The 22106-nt window shown below is 32.7% G+C and overlaps 2 protein-coding genes and 1 long non-coding RNA gene across 3 annotated transcripts; 1 reads left to right on the top strand and 2 right to left on the bottom strand.

The window, feature by feature from the left end:
- The first annotated feature begins 1482 nt into the window (after positions 1-1482).
- Positions 1483-4717, top strand: LOC142612112 (uncharacterized). The gene is made up of 3 exons (XM_075784235.1): positions 1483-1832; positions 3208-3349; positions 4258-4717. Exons 1-3 carry the CDS (start codon positions 1525-1527, stop codon positions 4348-4350), a joined length of 543 nt encoding a protein of 180 aa, XP_075640350.1. The 5' UTR covers positions 1483-1524; the 3' UTR covers positions 4351-4717.
- A 2455-nt stretch (positions 4718-7172) lies between these two features.
- Positions 7173-8780, bottom strand: LOC142612959 (uncharacterized). Its single transcript, XM_075785135.1, has one exon. The coding sequence runs from the start codon at positions 8170-8172 to the stop codon at positions 7267-7269; it is 906 nt and encodes a 301-aa protein (XP_075641250.1). The 5' UTR covers positions 8173-8780; the 3' UTR covers positions 7173-7266.
- Positions 8781-21228: 12448 nt separating this feature from the next.
- On the bottom strand, positions 21229-22098 carry LOC142612722 (uncharacterized). The gene is made up of 3 exons (XR_012840178.1): positions 21832-22098; positions 21626-21738; positions 21229-21533 (listed from the first exon to the last, which is right to left on the bottom strand). It is a non-coding gene; the product is annotated as an uncharacterized LOC142612722 (long non-coding RNA).
- Positions 22099-22106: the final 8 nt, after the last annotated feature.

The following is a 22106-nucleotide window of genomic DNA, read 5'->3' as shown; positions in this document are numbered from 1 at the left end:
TTTGCTGAAAAATCTTTTGTAAAGATAGTTTTCTACATTTTTTAGTGTTTGGTAGCACAAAAAAAACTGGTCAATGGAAAACTATTTTTAATCAAAGAAAAATCCTAATAAAAATAATGCATGTTTTCTTTAGGTTGTTTTCCAAAAAAAATTTTTGGAAAACAATCTCTCTCACGGTAAGCTCTCTTACTCTTTCTCTCTTCCATTTTCTTTTTCTTTCCTCACACCTTCATTGTTACTAACTCTGGTCTCCCCTCTTCTATAGATCTCTCTCTCTCTCTCTCTCTCTCTCTCTCTCTCCATGTTTCTATTCCCCTTTATAACACAGTTCTCTGATTAGATTTTTTTCCCCTCATTGCTCAATAATTATTTCATTCTTCTCTACCAACTTGCAAAAGAGAACATATTTGCAGTGGTAATTATTTTATTCCTCTATACCAAAATCCCAATTCTTTACTTTGAATTTCAAACTTGATTTTATTTTTTTTCTCTAAAAATTTTTTGGTTCGATGGATTCCAGGTAGTTCTTTTTTGCACATAAAAGTGCTAAAAATATATAAAAAATAAAAAAGAAGAAGAAAGAAAAAATGAAGTAAAAGACGAAAATTTTAAACATAGTGCCGGCTTTAAATTGCTTTTATATAGGATAATCTTTATGGTAAGTTAATAATATTTTTATATAATGAATGATAATTGTTTAAGGAGAATGTATTTGTTGGTATATACATTATGCAGATACTATGTAATGATAATATATTATATAGATACATTATATAAATACATAATTTCGAGTAATATTAAAGACTTATGGTTGACCATAGTAGACAATTAGTGTACTAGCAAAAAGAATAAACAATTAAAAGTTATTGTTATTTGTACTTATTAAAGATGTATTCTCATGTCAATTTTATGTATATAGACAAATGGTTGATATATATATATATATATGTATGTATGTATGTATGTATGTATGTAGGTATGTATGTTATTGTCCATATATATGAGCAAGATGAATGGTAGAGATCGTGAAAATTTGACAACTAATTTTGATTGTATCTATTGTCAAAATTTTAGTATGAAAACCAAATTCATTCTTGGTTTTTTTTTTTTTTTTATATTGATTACATTAGTTGGTTTACATAATACACATGCTTTAAATTACACAAGAAATATAAAAAAATAAAAATAAAAATAAAAATTTGCATACCAAACACCAGAAAGCATTCTTAAGCTCATTTTCAAGTTCATTACCAAATATTAGAAAATGATACAGTTTTCTAGAAAATACTCTTTAAAAAATGATCTATTTTCTAGAAAATATTTATACTGAAACAAACAGAGCGTACAACCAAAGTTAGACATTTTTACAAAAATTACTACAGACTTTCCTCAAAAAAAAAAAAAAAGCCTAGAGTTTACCAAACCCAAAAATAAAAATATACGGAGTACTAAATTAAAGTGGAACTTAGAGAAAACAGACAGATAGTTATTTTACTATACAATTTGTACAAGAAGACCGACAAAATGAAAATGGGAACTCTATTATCTCTCTTCCCTCTCTCCCTATCTTCAACACTGCGACCCAATCCCTCCTCTTCCACTTTCAGAACTCAACTCTCCAACCCCATATTCTACCCACTCCTCTCCTCAGCAACTCACAGAAAATCACAAAGGTTTCACTTCCCCTCCAAAACCATAGCTTTTGGGAGCAACACAAATGACCCAAAAGAGTCCCTTTTCTTGGATGAAAACGGTGGTGTTGATGACATGGATGGGTATCTCAACTACCTGTCTCTCGAATATGACTCTGTCTGGGACACCAAACCATCCTGGTGAATCTTTCCCTTCATGGGTCTCTCTCATTTTCACTGATACTTCACAATTCTCATTGTTTGTCATTACCTTTTTGTTTTTCACTGTGATTCCAAAGTTTGCTAATTTTTTTGTGTTTCGCCTTTTATGTTAAAAGCATGTATGCATATAAATGTGTTATTTTTGAGTCTATCAATGGATAGAGTACCCTCTGCTCTAGGCTCTAGAAATTTGAATTATATATATCTTTCCTGGTTTTTTGTTACTGTATTCTGTATATTATACTCTGAACTGGAATTCTTCTTTCTTAATGTTTATAATGGTTCTGGTGGGTACTTGTATTAAGGTTCACACTTAAGTGCAATTTTTCCTACATAGTTTTGAATTTAGTTGTACATTAGTTTTAGGTTTTGGATAATTGAAGACATAAAGATTATAGTCCAGATGACTGACCGTAACCTTCAGATTATCAAGAAAAAGAGGGCATGTGTGTCCCCTTGCGTGGTGCTATTTTAAAGTGATAGTCATTGACACATGGTAATTGAGCTTGATAGGATGGCTAGTCATGAGATCATAATAAAGACCCCATACTATATTGGTATGGGCAACAACAGTAACAACAACTACAACCAAGCCTTAGTCCCAAAATTTCGGGGTCGGCTACAGATCATCAACAGACTAATCAAGGTCGGCCATGCGCTATATTGGTATAGTCAGTGGCTTCAATTTTATTCCTTGGTCCTATTTAAGATGATAGGTCCACTTTTCATGTCAAAACCAATGCGGCCTGAACTGATTGTAATTTTGAATGCTAACTACTAGAGGAATCTAGTGGAAGATGGACAGAATAAAATGCAAGTTTGCTGATCTGAACAATAAGCATATATAGTTAACTACGGTGTGATACATGACTTTAAGCTGAATGAGTTCCTAAGAATCCTTTCTGCCATTTAATAAGTGCTTATAAAATTTTTATGTATATTCAGGGTTTTTTCACAGTTTGTCATGACAAACATTTGAATAATGCTTCATTTATTTCCTGAGGGATATTACAGCTATCTGGGATTAAAATGGTAGTTTTAGTAATCCAAATTGTCTTTCCCTTCCTTCCACTTTTTGGCAACTAAATAGAGCAGCAATGTATTGTATAAGTTTTGTTCATGTACTGGAAAGTGGAGATGAGCAGCAACAACTAAAATTGTTTAGCAGGCAAGGCATGTTTAATTGATATTTTGAACAAATAACTTATGGTGAATTGAGCATTTTGAGTTTTGACATGTGTAAGAGTTGAGGTTCGAAAATAAAAAGGAATATGCTTATATCTTAAAATGACCATTTTTGCATCTATGCTTGCTTTATTATCTGATTTTATTCCTTCCATCATTTTGTTGCTAGGTGTCAACCATGGACCATAATTCTAACTGGAGCATCGGTGATTGCTTGTAGCTGGTTAATTTGGAATTCGGTAGTAGTCACAGTAGTCATACTCTTACTAATATGCACATGGTGGTACATCTTTTTGTATTCATATCCACAGGTTTGTGCATCTTCTGCTAGTGTATGATTTTTTAAATAATTCAACTCCCTCCCCCATTTTATTTCTTCTTTTGGAGCATGAAAATGCTAATTAATTATGCTCTGCTTGAAGCAGTTTCTGTTTCTTATACTGGATTTTAAAAATTTTGGAGACATTTGGAGGGGATGGGAACCCTATATAATAGTTGAAGTCACTCTCTCACACAAACATTTATACATACTCCCTTTCTACTTCAACGAAAACATTTAATTTATTTACAATTAAAAAAATACAAAATTTACTGTGATATCTATGGAAATAAGATACATCTGTTGAAGCAACTATGAACCATTATCCATAAGATTATTTGGTTCTTGAAAGGGCTTCATGACATTATAGATTTGGGATTCTTGAATTTTAGTTGCTGAAATAACATTTTCTGATGACTGAACTTACTGATTCATGACGAGATGCTTTACATGCACGATTTGACATGTATATGGAAGTTGTTTGCATGCATATGAGTGTTTCTCTTTTAAAACATTGGTGTCCTGATTCTAGAAAACCGATGGCAATGGGGCATCTAGAAAAGGTCACAAAACCACGGACTGCATGTTGTACTTGCTTGGAATGATGAATTCATATTTCTCTTGTTGATTTGTAGTGGATATTTTCTAGTTGAATAGTTATTCACAATAATCATGTTATTCCCTTGCTTAGAATTTAGAGGGAATGATCAAGAACCATGAAATAGATAGACATAAACCTGCTCAGGATTCTTTAAAACATGTTCACATACTGTTTGTTTCCTTTTGGAATTTTAGAAAGATATAGAATTTGGATTAGCTGTTCTAGTATATGCATTCATAGAAACAGAAACAAAAAGAAGAAAGGAAGGAATTGAATTTTGAATTATTCTCTTTTGTCAGGCATATTCAGAGATGATTGCCGAGCGAAGAAAGAGGGTGGCAAGTGGTGTTGAAGACACATTTGGCTTGGGAAATGGCAGTGATTTAAGCTAAACATCAATTGTACTGCTAGATCTCACTGTCTCTGACTTCAAATCAACCAAAAATTGAGTTGGGAAACTTTGGGTTAGGCTGCAAGGATAGGCTATAACATCTCTCCCTGCTTTGTTTTAGTATACAGTTTATGGAGGCCACTAGTGTTCCAATGATGGGCATGGACATGCTAAATAAGATTCTGTTATTTTAAATTGTTATTTTACTTATTTGTGTCCCATAGTCTTAGGATTTTATTTTTATTTTTTCGCTTATTGAGATTAGCTTTATCCATAGGAACTGTCATTATTGAATTGAAGGCCATCTTGTATCCAATTAATCAAATTTCGAAGTTATAATATTGAATTTGAGCATATTTTACTCTTAAGTGCTTCTTTACTTTTCCTTAAAGGCCTACATCCTTGTTTAGGCTTGTCTCTCTGTTCACCCATATAATCCCCCCAAACTTAAATTTCCTTGATCTATATATATATATATATATATCCAAAAGTTCACGAGGATTTTTTTTTTGCATCTACTTGAACTTTGAGTCCTAACTTGTAAAACCAAATTCCATATAAAAAATATATATAAATAATGCAATTTGATATTATCCTGATTAACGAAATAAATATTCTAGAACATTAATTAATCCGATTTTTTTTTTTTTTTTTTTTGTTGAGACGATTGAATCAATGTTGGTATAAGTATAACTAAAAATTTTACATAAAAAAAGAAAAAGTATATAAAAAAAAAAAGGTCTGACCCTCCAATGCTGCATTGCATAAGAAGTAAAAGGGAGAGAAGTGGATGGAAGAAGAGTTAAGATATTCTACACCAAAATTCTTTGCTTTTTTTTTATAAGCTATCAAAATTCTATGCTTGGTGTAATTAACATGCAGATAGATCTTGACAGTAGGGATAGCATGTCTATCGTACCATTGCAAAGCAAAGCAAGTTGATCGTTGTTGAAGTGAAATTGATTTAAGCTTACTTACCAAAAAAAAGAATTAAATTCCCTTCCAGACCCACTTTTTTTATCCTCCCAATTTGGGAGGGAAAAGTGCCTTGAATTGACAAAAGAAGTTTCTGTTTCAAAACTTATTTTTATTTACTCTTTTGATAAATTGAAAAGGTGCCATTTTAAGTCAGGTATCAAATCTCTGGACCCTCTCAATGCCTCATATTTGTACGTCCCATAATATAATCTGGAGCAATGTTGTAAATAAATTTATAAAAACCTCTATGTCAATAAGGAAGAAGTCAAGCTTCCTAACTCTCCACTCATTTGATAAGGAACTGGTTCCACCACTCTTTGGTTCACAGTAGAGTACAGAAATCTAGTTATCTGTAATGTGGCCTACAATATATGCAAAAGAAATCATTTTACACTCCTTTATGTGTTTGGTAAGCACTGAAAATTGGGTCAAATGGATTTCAATTTCCGCGTTGACCATAAAATACCCCTCTTGGCCCCCGTAAAACTATTTCAGTTGTTATTTTCACTTCAAAGCATTTCTGAGCTCACAGACGCACAAAGAGAGAGAGAGAGAGAGAGAGATAAGGAGCTCGCGCCCCAACCCCAGACACGCCGACGAGATCGCACCACAGCACCGACGCCGCCTTCGCGATCGTGCGGTGCTGGGTTTTCACGATCGCGTCGGTGCTGGGTTTTGCGATCGCGCCGGTGCTGGATTTTCACGATTGTGCCGGTGCTGGGTTTTCATGATCGCGCCGCCTTCGCGATCGCAATCTCGCCTCTCTCTCTTCCTTCTTCTCTCCCGGATTTTATGATTTTTTTTTTTTGGGTTTTGTTTCTTTTGTGTTTCTCTGTTGAGAAATGATGTTATATATTTGTTTGGAAGCTGAGAAAATGTGAGCAACAAGTAGAAAATGTATTTCCTATAATATTTTCAAGATTACAACCAAACACCTGAAAATATTTTTTAAAAGTATTTTTTAAAATGCCACCAAACACCCAAAAATATTTTCCTTTCCCGAAAATATTTTCACCGGAAAATATTTTACACCCAACCAAACGCAGCCTAACAAGAAAATGAATAATTCTGGTTCTTTTGGAGTGTACAGAGGACACTGATTTAATATCAAGTTCAAGTTGTGACTTAATGCCATGCCTATAGATATATAGTAGTATATATATTAATCAGATTGTAGGCTATCTAATGGGTCAGCTAGTAAACACAGAATTTAGGAGACATGAATGCAAGGAATCGATCATAGTTCAACATTAAAATTTTGATTATCCATTAGAACAGTATTTTCCATGAACATCTAAAGGTCAGTTGCGAGTTGAAATTTTCCAACAGTTACCACAAATTTCTTAAGAGGAGCCTCAAATTCCAGTTCAAAGAATTTGCCTCTTGCACCCTATCAAACTCGTGTATGCGTGCACACACACAATGGGAAATATTCGCCGCACTTGTTCCATGAATTTCATATATATATATATATATATATATGGATTCTGGAGAACTTTCAATCTGTATCAACCAGAAGTAAGATTCATATTCTATGCCAACAATCTAGACACCTGTAACTTGAAGGAATACATCAAGTAAATGCTTGCCAACCTTTTGTTTTCTTTTTCTTCTTTTTGAAAAAAGGTTCCCAATTCTTTGCTAATCACACTGATGAGGGAACTGCTTCTCAAAAACATCTTCTTGGTATATTCCAATAAGCCAAGAGAGTGTTGCAGAACTAGTCATTCTCAACAAACAGTTTTCAGTAAAAAATCAAAACTAGAATTCTTAGTTGAACTAATAAAATCATGCAAGAGTGACAATTCTATGCTATGTAACTTATGAATTACTTGACAAGTAAAATGATAAGGAATAATGGAGATCTGTAATTTGCATTTTTTTTAATCAAAGCAAAGCTACAAGTATTTGTTCACACTCAAAAATGAAAGATACACTGCTATTCATTCTTCCAAGCATACAAAATCAGTGAGAAACCAAGACCTTGTGATTGGGAATTTCTAAATTGCTGAGAGTAAGACCAAGTTAATACTGAAGGATCAAATATAGAGTGGCTAGACCATAACTTCTCAGCTGAGAGGCAAGTTTGGAACATGAAAACTGCATTGCCCATAGCATTCCCATAGAGCCAATTATGAACATCCCAAAGCACTTCAACTGGAAGACCATCCACTACAATGGTGTAATTGCCCCTAAACTTCCACTTCAACCTCTTGATCTGCATCACTGTCTTACTATCAATTCGGATCACAAGGCATGGATCATTAAGCCCAACAGTATCACACTCAATTGTGACATCATGCATTTGCCCCTTATCACAAAATTTAGCTCTTGCCCCATAAAGCTTCTTCCCAAATATGTGTTCCCTCTTAGCAATAAAAATTGCATTGGAATGAATAGGATCAGTGGTGTCAACCTTCTTGTATGCCTCCTTTTTCAAATCCCCAAGCAGTAAAACTATTTCTTGATTAAACACAACAGCTAAATAAAATCCCTCCATTGGCTCTGGCCCAGAACCAAATTTAGCATTAGTTAAGTCCCAGTAAATCTCGATTTTACTAGAATCCACTTCTAAATTCTTAGACCCTTTTCTTTTAGAGAACAACCATGGCTTTATATCAACCTTACAAAGGCATTGATTGGCCAAATCATCAATTCCAATACTAAGGCCTTGACCCATCAAACTTTTGGTCCATGTAATGGTGATCAAGCAAGAACGACCATGTAATTTACATTGATAGACACAAGTTACCACATTTTGAGCAGCTTTAGTTGTACTACTTGAAGATGATGAATCAGCAACTTGTACCCCGTTTTCACCAAAACAAGAAGGAAAGTCTCTCATGATACCAAAATTAAAACCAAAATCTTTTCTTTCTTTTCTTTGCTAATCCAAAAAGATAAAAAATGAAACTTTCTTTCTGAAATGACTATAATGTTACCATGCAACAATTAGAGCCTTCACTACTAAATAAGAGAAATGCAGACAGTGTAAAAATTGATATACAGAAAAGAGTCTTCTAAGTTCTACCTCAACTGAGTGAAGATGAACTCAAGCATCCATCATCCATAAGTTTCAAGATCAGCTTCTAAAGCCTTCAACTTGATCTGGGTGTCTGGTTCTTGAAGCCACTTGGATATGAGAGAGAGAAAAGAGAAAGAAAGCTTGAGTACTTAGATTTGCTTCCCTGGCAAAACTCTCTGCCAAGTCCAACTCAGAAATGAGCACGACTCATAGAAAAATAGATTTAAAGAAAGAAGAGAGGAATGGGAAGTGAAAGTAGACAGGGCTTAAAATCACATGGGGGGAAGTAGAAGAGGCCTAAATATGAAGAAACTGCAACTCCTGTGTCCTTGCTGGGTTTGTCTGGTCTATTATAATACAACGTTACAGAAAAGAAAAGCTAAAGCTATCTTTCTCTCTCTGACACACACAAATGTAATATAATATTCTCTCTCTCTTTTTTTGGTTCTTGTTCATACATATAAAAGAATCAAATCATAATGGGCCTTCCTTTAACTGACATAACACATGCTTTAGAGCTGAAAAAATCCAAAGCTGAAAAAGTCTAAAACGACAACTTTTGAGACCTCCTCACTGTAGAATTTTGCTTTTGCATAATTGTGTGTCACTTTTGCCATTAATTGTGTCACATTTGCCAAGTAAGACAAATATGATTATAGTGGGAGAAACAGAAAGATTTCAAGGAAAGTGAGGGTATTTCCACGGAGATATCAGGTTAGTTTCATTGTTTCCTACCATTTGAAGGTTTCATTGTCTACCATCCATTACATTGATTGAGTATTCAGCAAAAAAAAAAAAAAAAAAAAACATTGATTGAGCGATTGTCCTGTTTTACTATTGGCAAAGGCATAATAATGGCAAGTTAATAATATTTATATTACAAAATAGATGTAAATGCACCTTTAATTTCTATATTTTATTTTCATTTTATTTTTTTAAATTTTAGTCTCTACATTTTAATTTTACCACTTTTAGTCCATAAATCAATAACGCGTTCCATTTTGGTCCTTTCCATTAGCCTACTAATAGAATTTGCTTAGGTGGCAAACTGAGTGCATTGCTGGCACATTAAATACTGACGTGGCCAATTAAAAAATAATAAAAAATTTTAATTAGCATTTTAAAAAATGCTATGTCAGCTTCTAAATATTAAAAAAAAATTATTAATCAATTTTAACGAAATTAAAAAAGAAAAAACAAAATTAAAAATAATAAAATACATCAATTCAGATCTAATTCATTTTGAACAAGAACACACAATAACATGATCACAAATTTAAACATCATCACAAAAACATAAGAGCACAAACTCATAACCAAACACAAACTCAAATTTAAAAACACAATAACAAACAAAAAAGAAGGAATTCAAAATCCCAAAATGGCAAAATTCCTGGAACTAGAATCCCGAAACGAGTTTGAATGCCATGGAACGTGATCCCAAGCACGAAGCAAGAATCCTCGAACTACGTCGTCCCAGTCTCCGCCATCTACTCCCAATCAGACCTCTCTCGAACATCACTCTCCTCCCTTACTCCCCTCTCCACTGCCGCACATGTCACTCTATCCTCAACCCCTTCGCCATTGTTGACTTCGCCGCCAAGATCTAGATCTGCCCTTTCTGCTTCCAGTGCAACCACTTCCTTCCCAACTACGCCTCCATCTCCGACAACAACCTCCCCGCCGAGCTCTTCCCTTATTACACCACTATCGAGTACTCCCAAGACAACCAAATCGACTAGTCGTCGCCGCAACCACCGCTTGTTTTCTTGTTCGTGATCGATTCCTGTCTCATTAAGGAAGAGATGGGGTTTCTGAAGTCTCCGATTTACAAGCTAAGAGCATCTTGAACGGCGCTTGATCCACAAAAATGAGATGTGGAGGTTAAAGGGCAAAACATAGGGTAAGTGCTGGGCATATGTGTTTAAGGCTTTGTGAGCATGTAACATGTGTAATAACATGCACACCTAGATCGGGTTGGTTAGGTTTGATGGCTACACCAAATTAGTGGTGTTGGTTCAGTTTTTTTGGGTCGCAGGTGGTGGGTAGATTTGGGTTTTCTCGGTCTGGATCGGCTAGGTCCATTGTGGGTTTGTGTTGGTATGGTTAAGGGATTGAGATGGGTTCGTTCAATTTTGTGGGTAATTTATTAATGATTATATTGATTTAATTTTCAGATTTAAATATGTTTTTTCTTTTGGATAATTTGGTTTGTGTATTGTGGGTACTCAGGATTTTCACCTCTCGGGCCAAGGGCTTTTTGCCTTGTAACATTGTTTGGCTTGACACCTTGTATCCCATATCGAAGAGAACTCCTTCCACTTTCTCACTTATAAGCCTGCGCCGAAGAGAGGAGTGTACCATCAGTTATTAAAAGAGTGTACCATCAGTTATTAATAAATGATGGTACACTCCTCTCTTCGGCGCAGACTTATAAGTGAGAAAGTGGGAGGAGTTCTCTTCGATGTGGGATACAAGGTGTTAAGCCAAATAAGGTTACAAGGCAAAAAGCCCTTGGCCCGAGAGGTGAAAATCCTGAGTACCCACATGTATATATATGTATTGATTTTTTTTTTTGTACATTATTCTTTTATGATTTTTCTGTGTTTGACTTTGGGTTTGTGCGATTTTTTTTTTTTGGGTTTGTGCTCTTTGTGTTTTTAAATTTGAGTTTGTGTTTAGTTATGGGTTTGTGCTCTTATGTACTTGGGCTGATGTTTAAATCTATGATCATGTTCTTGTATGTTTTTGTTCAAAATGAATTAGATCTAAATTTATGTATTTTTTTGTTTTTAATTCTGTTTTTTCTTTTTTTATTTAGTTAAAATTGATAAATTATTAAAAAAAAATAGATGCTGTTGTGGCATTTTTTTATAATATTTTAATTTCTCCGTTAGTCACCTAAGCAATTTCCGTTGGTTGGCTAACGGAAAGGACGAAAATAACACGCATTAATTGGTTTAGGGAATAAAAGTGGTAAAATTAAAATGTAGGGACCAAAATGAAAAAAAGCCAAAATGTAGAGACTAAAAGTGCATTTACGCTTACAAAATATAATGGAGTGGTTGTGTGTGTATAGGCTTGAAAATATAGACTACAATAAGTAATAACAAAGTTATATGCTGCACAATAAGTTCATTTCACTTTTGTTATTTATAAACTCCCTGGGGATATCTAATCAAAAAAAAAAAAAAAAAATCCCTCACAATATTGCATATATTAATTTTTGGGTTTGGTCAATATTATCGTAAGTCGTAACTTAGTGATAATGACATAGTTTATCATTTTTTTATTAAGAGAGCTAAGGTTTGAATCCTTTATTCCTGATGAGTGTATTTATCGAATTATTAAAAAAATTGATTTCATTCTAATTGTTATCACTAAATAAAGATTGGGTAAAATTCTATCCCATCACTAAAATTTCAGTTTCTTGTAAATTGACACTTAATTACTTGCAATTTACATGTATTAAAACATTATTCATGCAACTTTTTGTCAAATCCATTGGAATCTTATAGTTAACTCATATAAAATGACATTGTTTTGAACAAAGACTAAACAAAAAAAACAAACGATATTGTTTTTAAGTGGGTTAAAAATTGAAATGTGAAGAATCATGACAAAAGAACACATTAACATCATTATAATAGTTGAGGACATAAATTGCAATTTTTCAAAAATCTAAAGATTGATTTAGAAATGATCTTAAATTTGTAAAATGCATTTAAATAAAAAGGATTTAGGTCAAGGTTTTTTATTTATTTATTTATTTTTTTTAGAGAGTTCCAACCTATAGCGTCCACTTCTGATATAAGCTCTTTATCATCAAACCAAGACACCAATCAGTTTTTGGTGTAAGCCGGGAGTCCACTTCTGATGTAAGCTCTTTATCATCAGACCAAGACACCAATCAGTTTTTGGTGTAAGCCAGGATTGAACCCCAGATCTTTTATACAATCATCAGAGACTTTACCAGTTGAGCTAATTGAAACCTTATATATATATATATATATATATATATATGAAAGCCATACCCAAAGATAGATACCATAAATCATATGAAAAAGATTTATTCTTCGTCAATGTGAGGTGCTTAAATTGTGGTAATATTTTTGGTCAATTACTAGAGGATTCTTACGGTACGAGTGACTTCGTTTGAGAATATATATTAAGCATTAAATTGATAATAACAGTGAGAAACTGAGAGGTATGAATTCTCATGTCTATAGGCCGCAGTAAGTCTTGACCAGCAACATTTGTCAGCGTATACGAAAACCTCTCTCTCTCTTTTTTTTTTCTAACCTGTAATAAATACCCAGTCCATTAAAGTTGCTTGACTCAATTGCTGAATTAGTAGATTTGGACTCCTCTCAAAAAGATAAGAAAAAAAAATGGTAGAGAGGGTCCAATAAAGTCTGGAGGAAGAAAAAAGGTTGCACTAATTAAATTGTCTGTGCCATTCTATTCCTACTTTCCTAGATTATATACTGTTACTAATTGTATTGTGTTAGGTAAAAATTAAGGGTGAAAATTAAGGGTGAAAATAGAATTTATTTGAGTTTAGAAGCATAGTTTATTTTGAAATCAATTTATGTATATTTTTTTAAGGTCTGCATGGGCTGCATTCCATTTTTTCATAGGTACAATTTTGAATATTCTTATCTAACTTATTTTTAAATCAAGGGGATCTAGTACAAGCGACAAGAATTCAGAATAGTATAAATGTGTCATATGAGACGAAAAGGGAACAAATCAGCACATGTATTGGCTCAATATGTCAAGAGTGTTGCTAATTTTATAACATGAATAGAGGAAAATTTTAGCATGATTGAGTCCTCGTTGACTCAAGATGTTGAAGTTCTCTTATTCTTAATGAAAGTTAGGTATTTCTAAAAAAAAAACTTATTTTTGAATCACTAATTTTAAATTATGACTTACAAACGCTTTAATATAAGGGGCCATGTTTAAAGATTGGACATTAGCTTAATATAAATTGAGTCGCACGCATGCTCAAAAAGAAAAGTGCTAATTAAAGAGTGCGATAAAGTCAAGAGGAAGGAAAAAGGGTCTCCTGGAGGACTAATTAATAAGCTATGCTATTCCTAGGGTTAATGTTTTATAAACAAAAAAAGCAATAAAAATCATTGTTGAACTCATATTCCAAACTTTTTATGCATGTTGGGAACTTGATTATATTTTTTCAAAGAGCTTATAACCAAATTAAAACAACCCCCCTCCCCCCCTCCAAAAAAAGAGTTGATTTTCTTACTAGTTTGAAAAATCTTATCTCACTCGTTAACTCACGAATCAAATGATAATAGATATTTAAAGATTTTTAATAAGTTATGTGAATTAATATATATTAATAATTTTATAAAATGTCACATAAAAGATTGAAGGAGATTTCATTATATGGTTTTGAAGAAAAATTTATCAAAAAAGAGAATTAAAGATACTAATGTTACTGATTCTCAAAAAAAAAAAAAAAGATACTAATGTTACTGTTTACTGAGTGTGGGTGTATGAGCAAGTGTAAATTATGGTTTCATAGTTCAATATATCAAAAATGTCACCCATGTGAAATATTAAATGGTATTAAAATGTTAGAAGGCCCATGAAAGATAGTATATTAAATTATATTGTATTTATTATTATTATTTTTGACATTTGAATAAGTTGAATTGTACTTTTTTATACATATAATTGTCCTAATGCATTTTTAAACGGTGTTAAGTATTTTTTTTAGTCGACAATATTAATGTAGCGTTTGGTACAAGAGAATTCACATTATTCTTGGCATCCAAATTTCTGAGAATATGATTCCTTGCAATCTAGGTGACTAGGAATGTAACTAATCCTATGTTTGGTTTCATTGGGAATCTAATAAGATTCTTAGGAATGTGAGATAATAATATTTGGTTTAATCCTAGGAATCTTATATGAATTATTTATTTTTTCCAATCTATTTTAAGATTGAATGTGAATTACCAAGTCCTTAAAAAAAATCTTTCTCTAAATAAATAATGAAAAACAAAATATAAACTATAAATTATGACAAATTCATTCAAAATCCAAAAACACACATACAAATATGACGGGTTGTTAAAAATTAAAAATCTACACATTCTGTATCATTGTATAACAAACATCAAAAGCACCAGATAGGATACAAATTATTGACATTGTACTGTAACATATGAATTTAGAAACAAAGCCATTAATCTAAAAAAAAAAAAAAACCTAGATGAAGCCACCAATCCAAATTTATATTTCTAGCAACTAAACAAAATCAAGATCTGAGATACAAATAGATAAACTAACAAATTTCCACGAAAATAAATCCATTACTAATTTGTTGAGCAACACATGCACGACAGTAAAAGTGAATACTTGGCAATAATAGAGGGTTCTCTTCAAACTTTTTTTTCTTTTTTTACATGTGAAACCTAAATAGAACTTTGTTAAAGAATATATCAACAAAGTTGTTTATCTTGTTTATGTTGTTTTGGTGGGAAAATATAAATATAAGGAAAAAGATATTGATGATTTGTTTTATATTTTATCTTAATTGCTTAAATGATAAGAAAAAAGGGTTAAAATTGTCAATTTAAAAAAAAATTGCCCTTTAAGCTTGGGAATCTAGATATTCACATGTTTTAAAGGGAATCCACATTCCTTTTGAAAGGAGGTTTAAGGGGGAATCTAGATTCCTCTAACATCTGATTTTTTAGAGTAATTTGTAACTAAACATGAGAATCTTTAAACATTCTTGGTAATTCTAAAACATTACCGCATGCTAAATGTCACATAAGTGTTGTTTGTATGTAAGAAGCAAATTAAATATATTTAAAGAGTATTGATTCTACCTCATCAGCCCAAACATCATAAATGATTTTTGTATTTTATCATTTCTTTTTATACTTTTTCAACTATACATGTGTATTTTATCATTTCTTTTTATACTTTTTCAAGTATACATGTCATAATATATATATAAAAACATAAACATAAAGAAAATCTAGAAATCAAATATTAAAAAAAAAAAAAAAAAAAAGTATAGGAATAGGGGGGGTTTTGGTGGGGTCGGGCCTGCATCAAATGATCCACAATTGATATAAAGATTACTAATTAGATTTGTTTTCAATTTAACGGAGTAGGTTTTCGTATTGTGTAATATATAGATGGAGATGGTCACTTTTTGACGTGTGGGAATTGATTTTTCTTTTCTAAAGAATTATTGACAAATCACAATTCAATTCAGCTCCCCATTTGGAAGCCCAATCTGACCATCACATTCATATTCTACGCTTAATTCTTGACAATGAAAATATATTATTCCTCTTCAACGACTTGGAGATTAGCTTAAGCTTGCCCCCAGCTCCTAGTTATTACTAATTAAATTCAGCTCACAGTTCGCAGGATGTTTTTGGCTGATTAATTTATCACATGGAGAAGAATAATTTAATGAAGATTCATCAATAAGTAGTAGTCTTAGCAGGGTGAGTTTGGTGTGGCGTAAAGAGAACACTACGTACCTAAATTAATATTATTCTGTAAAATTTAATTTGCTATGAAAAAACGTCAGCTAGCTGTTCAAATGACCTCCCATCGCAAGTAATGCAACGTGATTTGTTCCCTAAAAGCAAGTTAAAGGGCCAGAAAGATGAGCATCAAATCAACAAGAAAAAGTCGGGCTTTCTTTTTTACTTTTACTTTGGTTAGAATTAATAGAAGAGGTACGAGACTACTAATAAATATTTTGACAAAATACATACCTTCAACTTCAAGTACTGTCCAGTCCTAACTTAATTAATCATCAAAGAGTCCCCACAAAACAAAAACTCACAACCAAGATTTCTTTAGGGATTCTTGCGGAAGTGTACCGAACGTTAACCTCATACTCTACTCACTCATCTAGGCTAGGCTCAACCGATTTTCCATCCTCCCAGGCCCAGCAGTACTGTACTGTTTATTGACTTCAAGAAATTGAAATAACAAAGGGCATCATTTTAATTTTTATAAAAGCACGTAGTCTTTACCATATTTTTGGTCGCCCGGAAGTCCTTGAGAGATCCAGAACAAATTCTAGATTTTGAGCAGTTTTTTTTTTTTAATAAAAATTCCTGGATTTTACGAAGGAAAAGAAAAATTAAAAAAAATCATGCAACATAATAATAATAATAATGTTATTGAAAGAAATTCAGCCATGAAAGAAAGGTATATAACATAAAAGCTCATTCATTGTACATGGCAAACATCATTAATCGGGCCTCATGGACCGACCAGGAATTGGTCGAAGTGAAAAGTAGCCATAATGAGTGGGGCCTCGTTTGAGAAGTTGAAGTTACAATGATAATGTAATTAGGTACACTTATTAATTATTATGGCCTAATGCAACCTCCAAATATGACTGAACAAAAATGTGGCCCTCCAAAGACAAAGAATGGATGGCATTAATTGGTTTGTGCCTTGGAGGGGATGTACCTTAATTTACACCTCTCTATGACTATAAGATATTAAGATTCTGCTAGCCAAGAATGCTAGCTAGTCGTATATGCTTCAAACTTCAAAAAGATTATTGTAAGTTATAATTCAGTGTGACCTAAATACTCACTGTGGGATTCAGCGCAAACCTACACCACAAACATTTGAATTATCTGCTCTTTGATATGATCATTAGGTACAATTGTACAGCATAAATAGAGAGGCCCTGTGTTTTTCCTACCCAAATCCACCCTTCCATGTTAAATGGCTTAATTTTCAGAGGACATGCGGTAAAGAGTTGATTATGAGAAAATTGGGTTTCATATATTCACCTTATTCTTAAAAAAAGCTTAGATTTTTTTTTTTTTCTTTTTTGAGAATCAGAAGTTCGAGAAATTGTTAGGTTCATCAGGAGGATTGCTGAAGTGGTCCCTTTAATCCTTCTAATCAATAAAACGCTATTATTTATGCAAAAGTGACATCACCTAGTAATTTTCCATTTTTAAGTATTGTATTGATAAGGAATCTGACTCACACATTTACATAAGTAATATTGTTTCATTGGTTGGGAATACTGCTTCAGCAATTCTCTTGGTAAACTTAATAATTTCTCTAGAAGTTCACTTTATTCATAAACATGCTCAAAAGTTAACAAAACATTAATATATTACAAAGCCAGTCAATCAAACTAATTTCCTTGAAAAACCAATAGATCATGCGTGTGTTAATGTTATGATAAAGTGGTGAATTTAAACAAAGGAAATAATTTAATTACCTTTTTGTCACAGGCATTACAACCAGTAAATAATGCATGTGTCATGATAAAGGGGTTAATTTAAACAAGGGAAACAAAATAATAACCTATTTTTGTCTTGTTGGTTTGTCCCAGAACAATGACTTGAGTAACTATTACACCTTCTCATTTCTTTTAACAACTGTAATAATTCCATAAAACTCAATTTGTTTGGGTGAAAGGATAAAATTCAAGTTTGCATTTGCCCACCTCTCTTTTCAATGACTCTTTGCCAATCTACCTTTGCTTCATGTGCTGAAAGCTCAGAAGTCTAATCTACGCCGCATGACCCGCATCTATGCCCATATTAACATCAACAGTCAACTCATCATGTGAGGTTTTTTTTTCGCAATCAGTCAACTTTCTCGAAAATTACTCATTACGTGTTGCAAATCTTAAAATTATGTTGCACATTTTGTGATTATCAATATCTTGAGTAATATTTGAAATATAACATTTTTTATAACTTTCTTTATTATTTGCTAACATGATAAATTGTAATTGGAATAACATTATTTTTATACCGATATCTATGTTTTAGCTCTAAACTTATATATGCATATTTTTAATAATCATTTTTTGTTGCTGCTATCATTTTTTTTTAAGTAAATAATATTAGTGGTGTTGGAAAGTGGAATTATTATTATTATTATTGATTTATTGTTGTTGTTGTTGGACTCTCATCACATACTCATGTTACGTTTTATTGATAGATATTGGGCCAGAAGTTGCTTTCCAGTCACAAAGCCCACTAAACTTTCAACAGCACAATACCTCTATGCTTCTATTGTATTTGGTCGGAGAAGTCGTTTTGTTTGTGACAATGTTTCAGAATCAACCTGATTTTCTATCTAAAATTTAAATACCAAATATTGAGCAAGGGGAGAAATTTTTTGAAAACCTTAAAATCACTGTTCACGTTTCAAATATTTCAAATCATGTCGTGATCCTACGTAAACATCATCATATAGGTGCTCAATTATGCTAGATTGGAGTCAATAACTTTGAATGCACACAATCAAAATAGCAAGGCATAAAAATGAAATCAAAGGACGGAGACACTCTCATTGTAATTCTCTCATAATTGCTCGGTTCAATATGGCCTGCACAAACAATTATCACATCTTTAACAGCGTCAAACAATTAGTTAGGTAGCCTTAATATTGTCGGCACAATCAAACCAATTTTAGCAATTTCCAAGTGAATGCATGTTATTGTGCACACATAGCTCATTAAATTCTTAACCATGTAGCAAGATCACGTGAGTACTAGTAAAAAAAGTGTGAATGCAAGCTATACAATTGAGTTTAAGAGAGAGAGAGAGAAAAAAAACACACACACACACACACAAACGAAAAACCCTTCAATTTCTCTTCGCCAGTGAAGTCTTCCAAATATTGTTACCATCAACTCAAAAGTATGAAATGTTTTGTTTCTGTTTCCTCAGATAATAGTATTTTACTACATCAGTCATCATGTACTAACTTCTTTGCTTCTTGATGTACAATGTTAAATTTTTAATGTTGATAATTTCTTGTAGGGTCATATGGTAGGATTTCTATCACACATTTGCTTCATAAGATTCGTATGAACAACCACTAGGTCAAGACACCTATGGCAAGTTTTACAAAAATTAGTCTGTTAAGAATATATAGCCAACTCCAAAATTTTGGAATTAAGGTTTGTTTGTAATCGTAGTTGATAAGTTTCACAAAATAAAAGCATAATCCTCCATCTACTTCACATAAACATAGGCTATACAACTTTAGAACAAGAACTAGGCTTGGTCATAATTCTCCATCTGCAACCGTTCTAATATTAGTACAGAACTCAGTACAACCTTTTACATACTGAAGTTGTCCATTTGGATTTTTGGGCCTTATTTACAACAATCTTATGTTTATCATGGCATTTGTATATGTTGCAGCATTCTCAGGTGTTCTGCTTCTGAATAAGCGTTGTTCTCTTAAAAGGATTTTACAGGCGTGTAGAATGTAAATTTTATTGTAATGCAGTGATTGGTTCACTCATAAGGATTTACTATACTAGAAAGACACAAGAATTTAGCACAACAGTTGATTCTCCATGTGGTTTATCCATGTTTCAATATTCAAATTAGATGGAAGCCAACCAAGGGCTAAATCAAGAGCACAAAATCTCAATACTCTTCATAGCCTCTCAAAAGAGGCCTAGATTGTCTTTATGATAGCAACAAATTCAAGCCTTCCACCAAGCTGTTCCTTTATAACCATATGAGATTCCCTCCACAAGTGAGTGAAGTGTTTACAATTACTTAAAACTGTACTAATTGCAACGATTGAAATCCTCTGAAATGTTGCTATATATCTGAACCAAATGGACTATAGTGTGGGAGCAAAGATTGTAGAAATATAAATTCAACCCTCTTGAGCTTTAGGATTAGTCCTCAACCAACTAACAATCAATGAATGCATAGAATTTGGCTAAAGAAATTCAACAAACTATAAATGAGTCCTTGATGATTAATAATTAAATAAACCAAGATTTTTGGTCCAAACCATACGGTATACAGTGGGCAAAGAGGGTCAATGCTAATAATTGTGGACACTATGCTTATGGGTGTTGGGATAAATCCCCGTCTATGTGTGAATTAAATTAAATATAATCCAAGCAATAAAAAAAATAGAAATCTACAGAAGCGGGAAAAAAAAATCAACCAACAAGAACACCAAGAAATTATGTGGAAAACTCTCTAGTGTAGAGGGAAAAACCACGGGGCAAATCCAATCAATCCAATATATTAAAATAGAGAATACAACGCTCAAGTTATACTCAAGACTTGAGTTCGCAATAAGTTGGGAAAAGACAATAATATCTCTAGTAAAAAATACAACCTCACTACAAAATCCAGTAGCAAGATCTTCCCCTTTGAATACTTCAACTCTCTATGGTTGTAGCACCCAAAAAATTGTCTTAGAGAAAGCCTCCAATTTATCTTCCTGGTGTGTCTTGAGCAAAAGAAAAATTGCATTTTCTTTTTTCCCTCAATATCGCACAAAGCACTATTCTTTTTCCCTCATTCGGCTTTAAAATTGTGTCACTCTTTAGTCTCACTCTGAATCTCTCATTACGTCTGAAACACACGTACAAAGCTTTTGCTGCCTACACTATCCCTAATATAATTAGGAATAGTATTCTTGTACTTAGGGGTGTGCGCGGTTCGGTAATGGCGGTTTTTTTCCAAATTTATTACCGAACCGATAGATATCGGTTTTTTTATAATTGGTACCGATGCATACCGCCTAAGGTCGGTTTTCCGACCTATAGCGGTGCGGTTTTTTGCGGTGCGGTTTAGTCGGTTTGGTCGGTTTAAAATATTAAAAAAAACCATTTTTTTAATAATAAAAAAATTGGGCTTTCAAGCCTAATATCAATATATCAACCTATTCAATAAAAACATATTCCAAAACCTGTGCAAAAAATCTGTTCACATAATGATCCAAATTTTTTCATTTAATTCACCATGCAAAAATATTTTGAAATTGCCTCAATAAGAGTTCAACTCCCAAAATACTATCATGTAGCATATAATATCATTAGTATCACTTTGTTTGTCAGTGTCAATAACAATAAGCGTTAATGTATCCACTTAATAACGTATTACAGAACCATTTATCACTGTCCACAAATGCCAAAAGAAAGATACACAAATTAAATTAGCATTTAGGCAAAAGAATGCTAATTGCTTGTATCCCCAATAATAATCTCATCCATGAATACCTAAATAACTATCATTAGTGAAAAGTCCACTACCAATAACATGTACAGATATAATTAGCATATAGGCAAAAGAATGCTAATTCTTGTAAGTCCTTTGTCCAGTAAGTCTGTGCACTATGCATCATTCTAGAACTCCTACAAAATACTAAATAAATCAAAATAAACATGTGTTAATAACAATAAAACGTTTATGAACAATAGAATATTTATAATTAACACAAACAAATGTATACTTACATAATACTAACTACTAACTAACTCCAAGCAAAGAGTAGCACATCACTCATCATCATCCAACACAACGGTGCTTGGATCCTCCTCCATAGGCATTGGGCAAACCGATGCAATTTCTACAATCCCATTCAAAATAAAATGATTCATAAGTATTGAGCAAATAAATAAACAATTGATATATACAACAAACAAAATGAACATATATTTACCAGTGTCAATCTCAAAACCATCCATATCCTCCACATTATCCATGCACTCCCGAAGCTTTATTGGTCTTTTTTTCTTTGCATCCTTTAACCAATTTTGGGTACAAATAAGGGCTTCAACTGTATTAGGAGATAGTGAACTACGGAACGAATCTAAAACACGCCCCCCTGTACTAAAAGCAGACTCGGATGCAACTGTAGAGACAGGAATAGCCAACACATCACGGGCAATTTGGGAAAGGACTCGATATCTAGAAGAATTCATTTTCCACCACATC

Source organism: Castanea sativa, chromosome 10, assembly GCF_040712315.1.
Source record: "Castanea sativa cultivar Marrone di Chiusa Pesio chromosome 10, ASM4071231v1".
NCBI classification, from domain to species: domain Eukaryota; kingdom Viridiplantae; phylum Streptophyta; class Magnoliopsida; order Fagales; family Fagaceae; genus Castanea; species Castanea sativa.
The sequence above is the reverse complement of the archived record's forward strand: the minus strand, read 5'-3'. Positions and strand labels throughout refer to the sequence as shown.

What these genes read in the sequence shown, in the direction of transcription:
- LOC142612959 (XM_075785135.1), bottom strand. Translation starts at nt 8,172, where the DNA reads ATGAGAGACTTTCCTTCTTGTTTTGGTGAAAACGGGGTACAAGTTGCT.
- LOC142612112 (XM_075784235.1), top strand. Translation starts at nt 1,525, where the DNA reads ATGAAAATGGGAACTCTATTATCTCTCTTCCCTCTCTCCCTATCTTCA. An exon ending in TGGGACACCAAACCATCCTG is followed by an intron (nt 1,833 to 3,207) that starts GTGAATCTTTCC and finishes TTTTGTTGCTAG; the next exon opens with GTGTCAACCATGGACCATAA. An exon ending in TTTTGTATTCATATCCACAG is followed by an intron (nt 3,350 to 4,257) that starts GTTTGTGCATCT and finishes CTCTTTTGTCAG; the next exon opens with GCATATTCAGAGATGATTGC.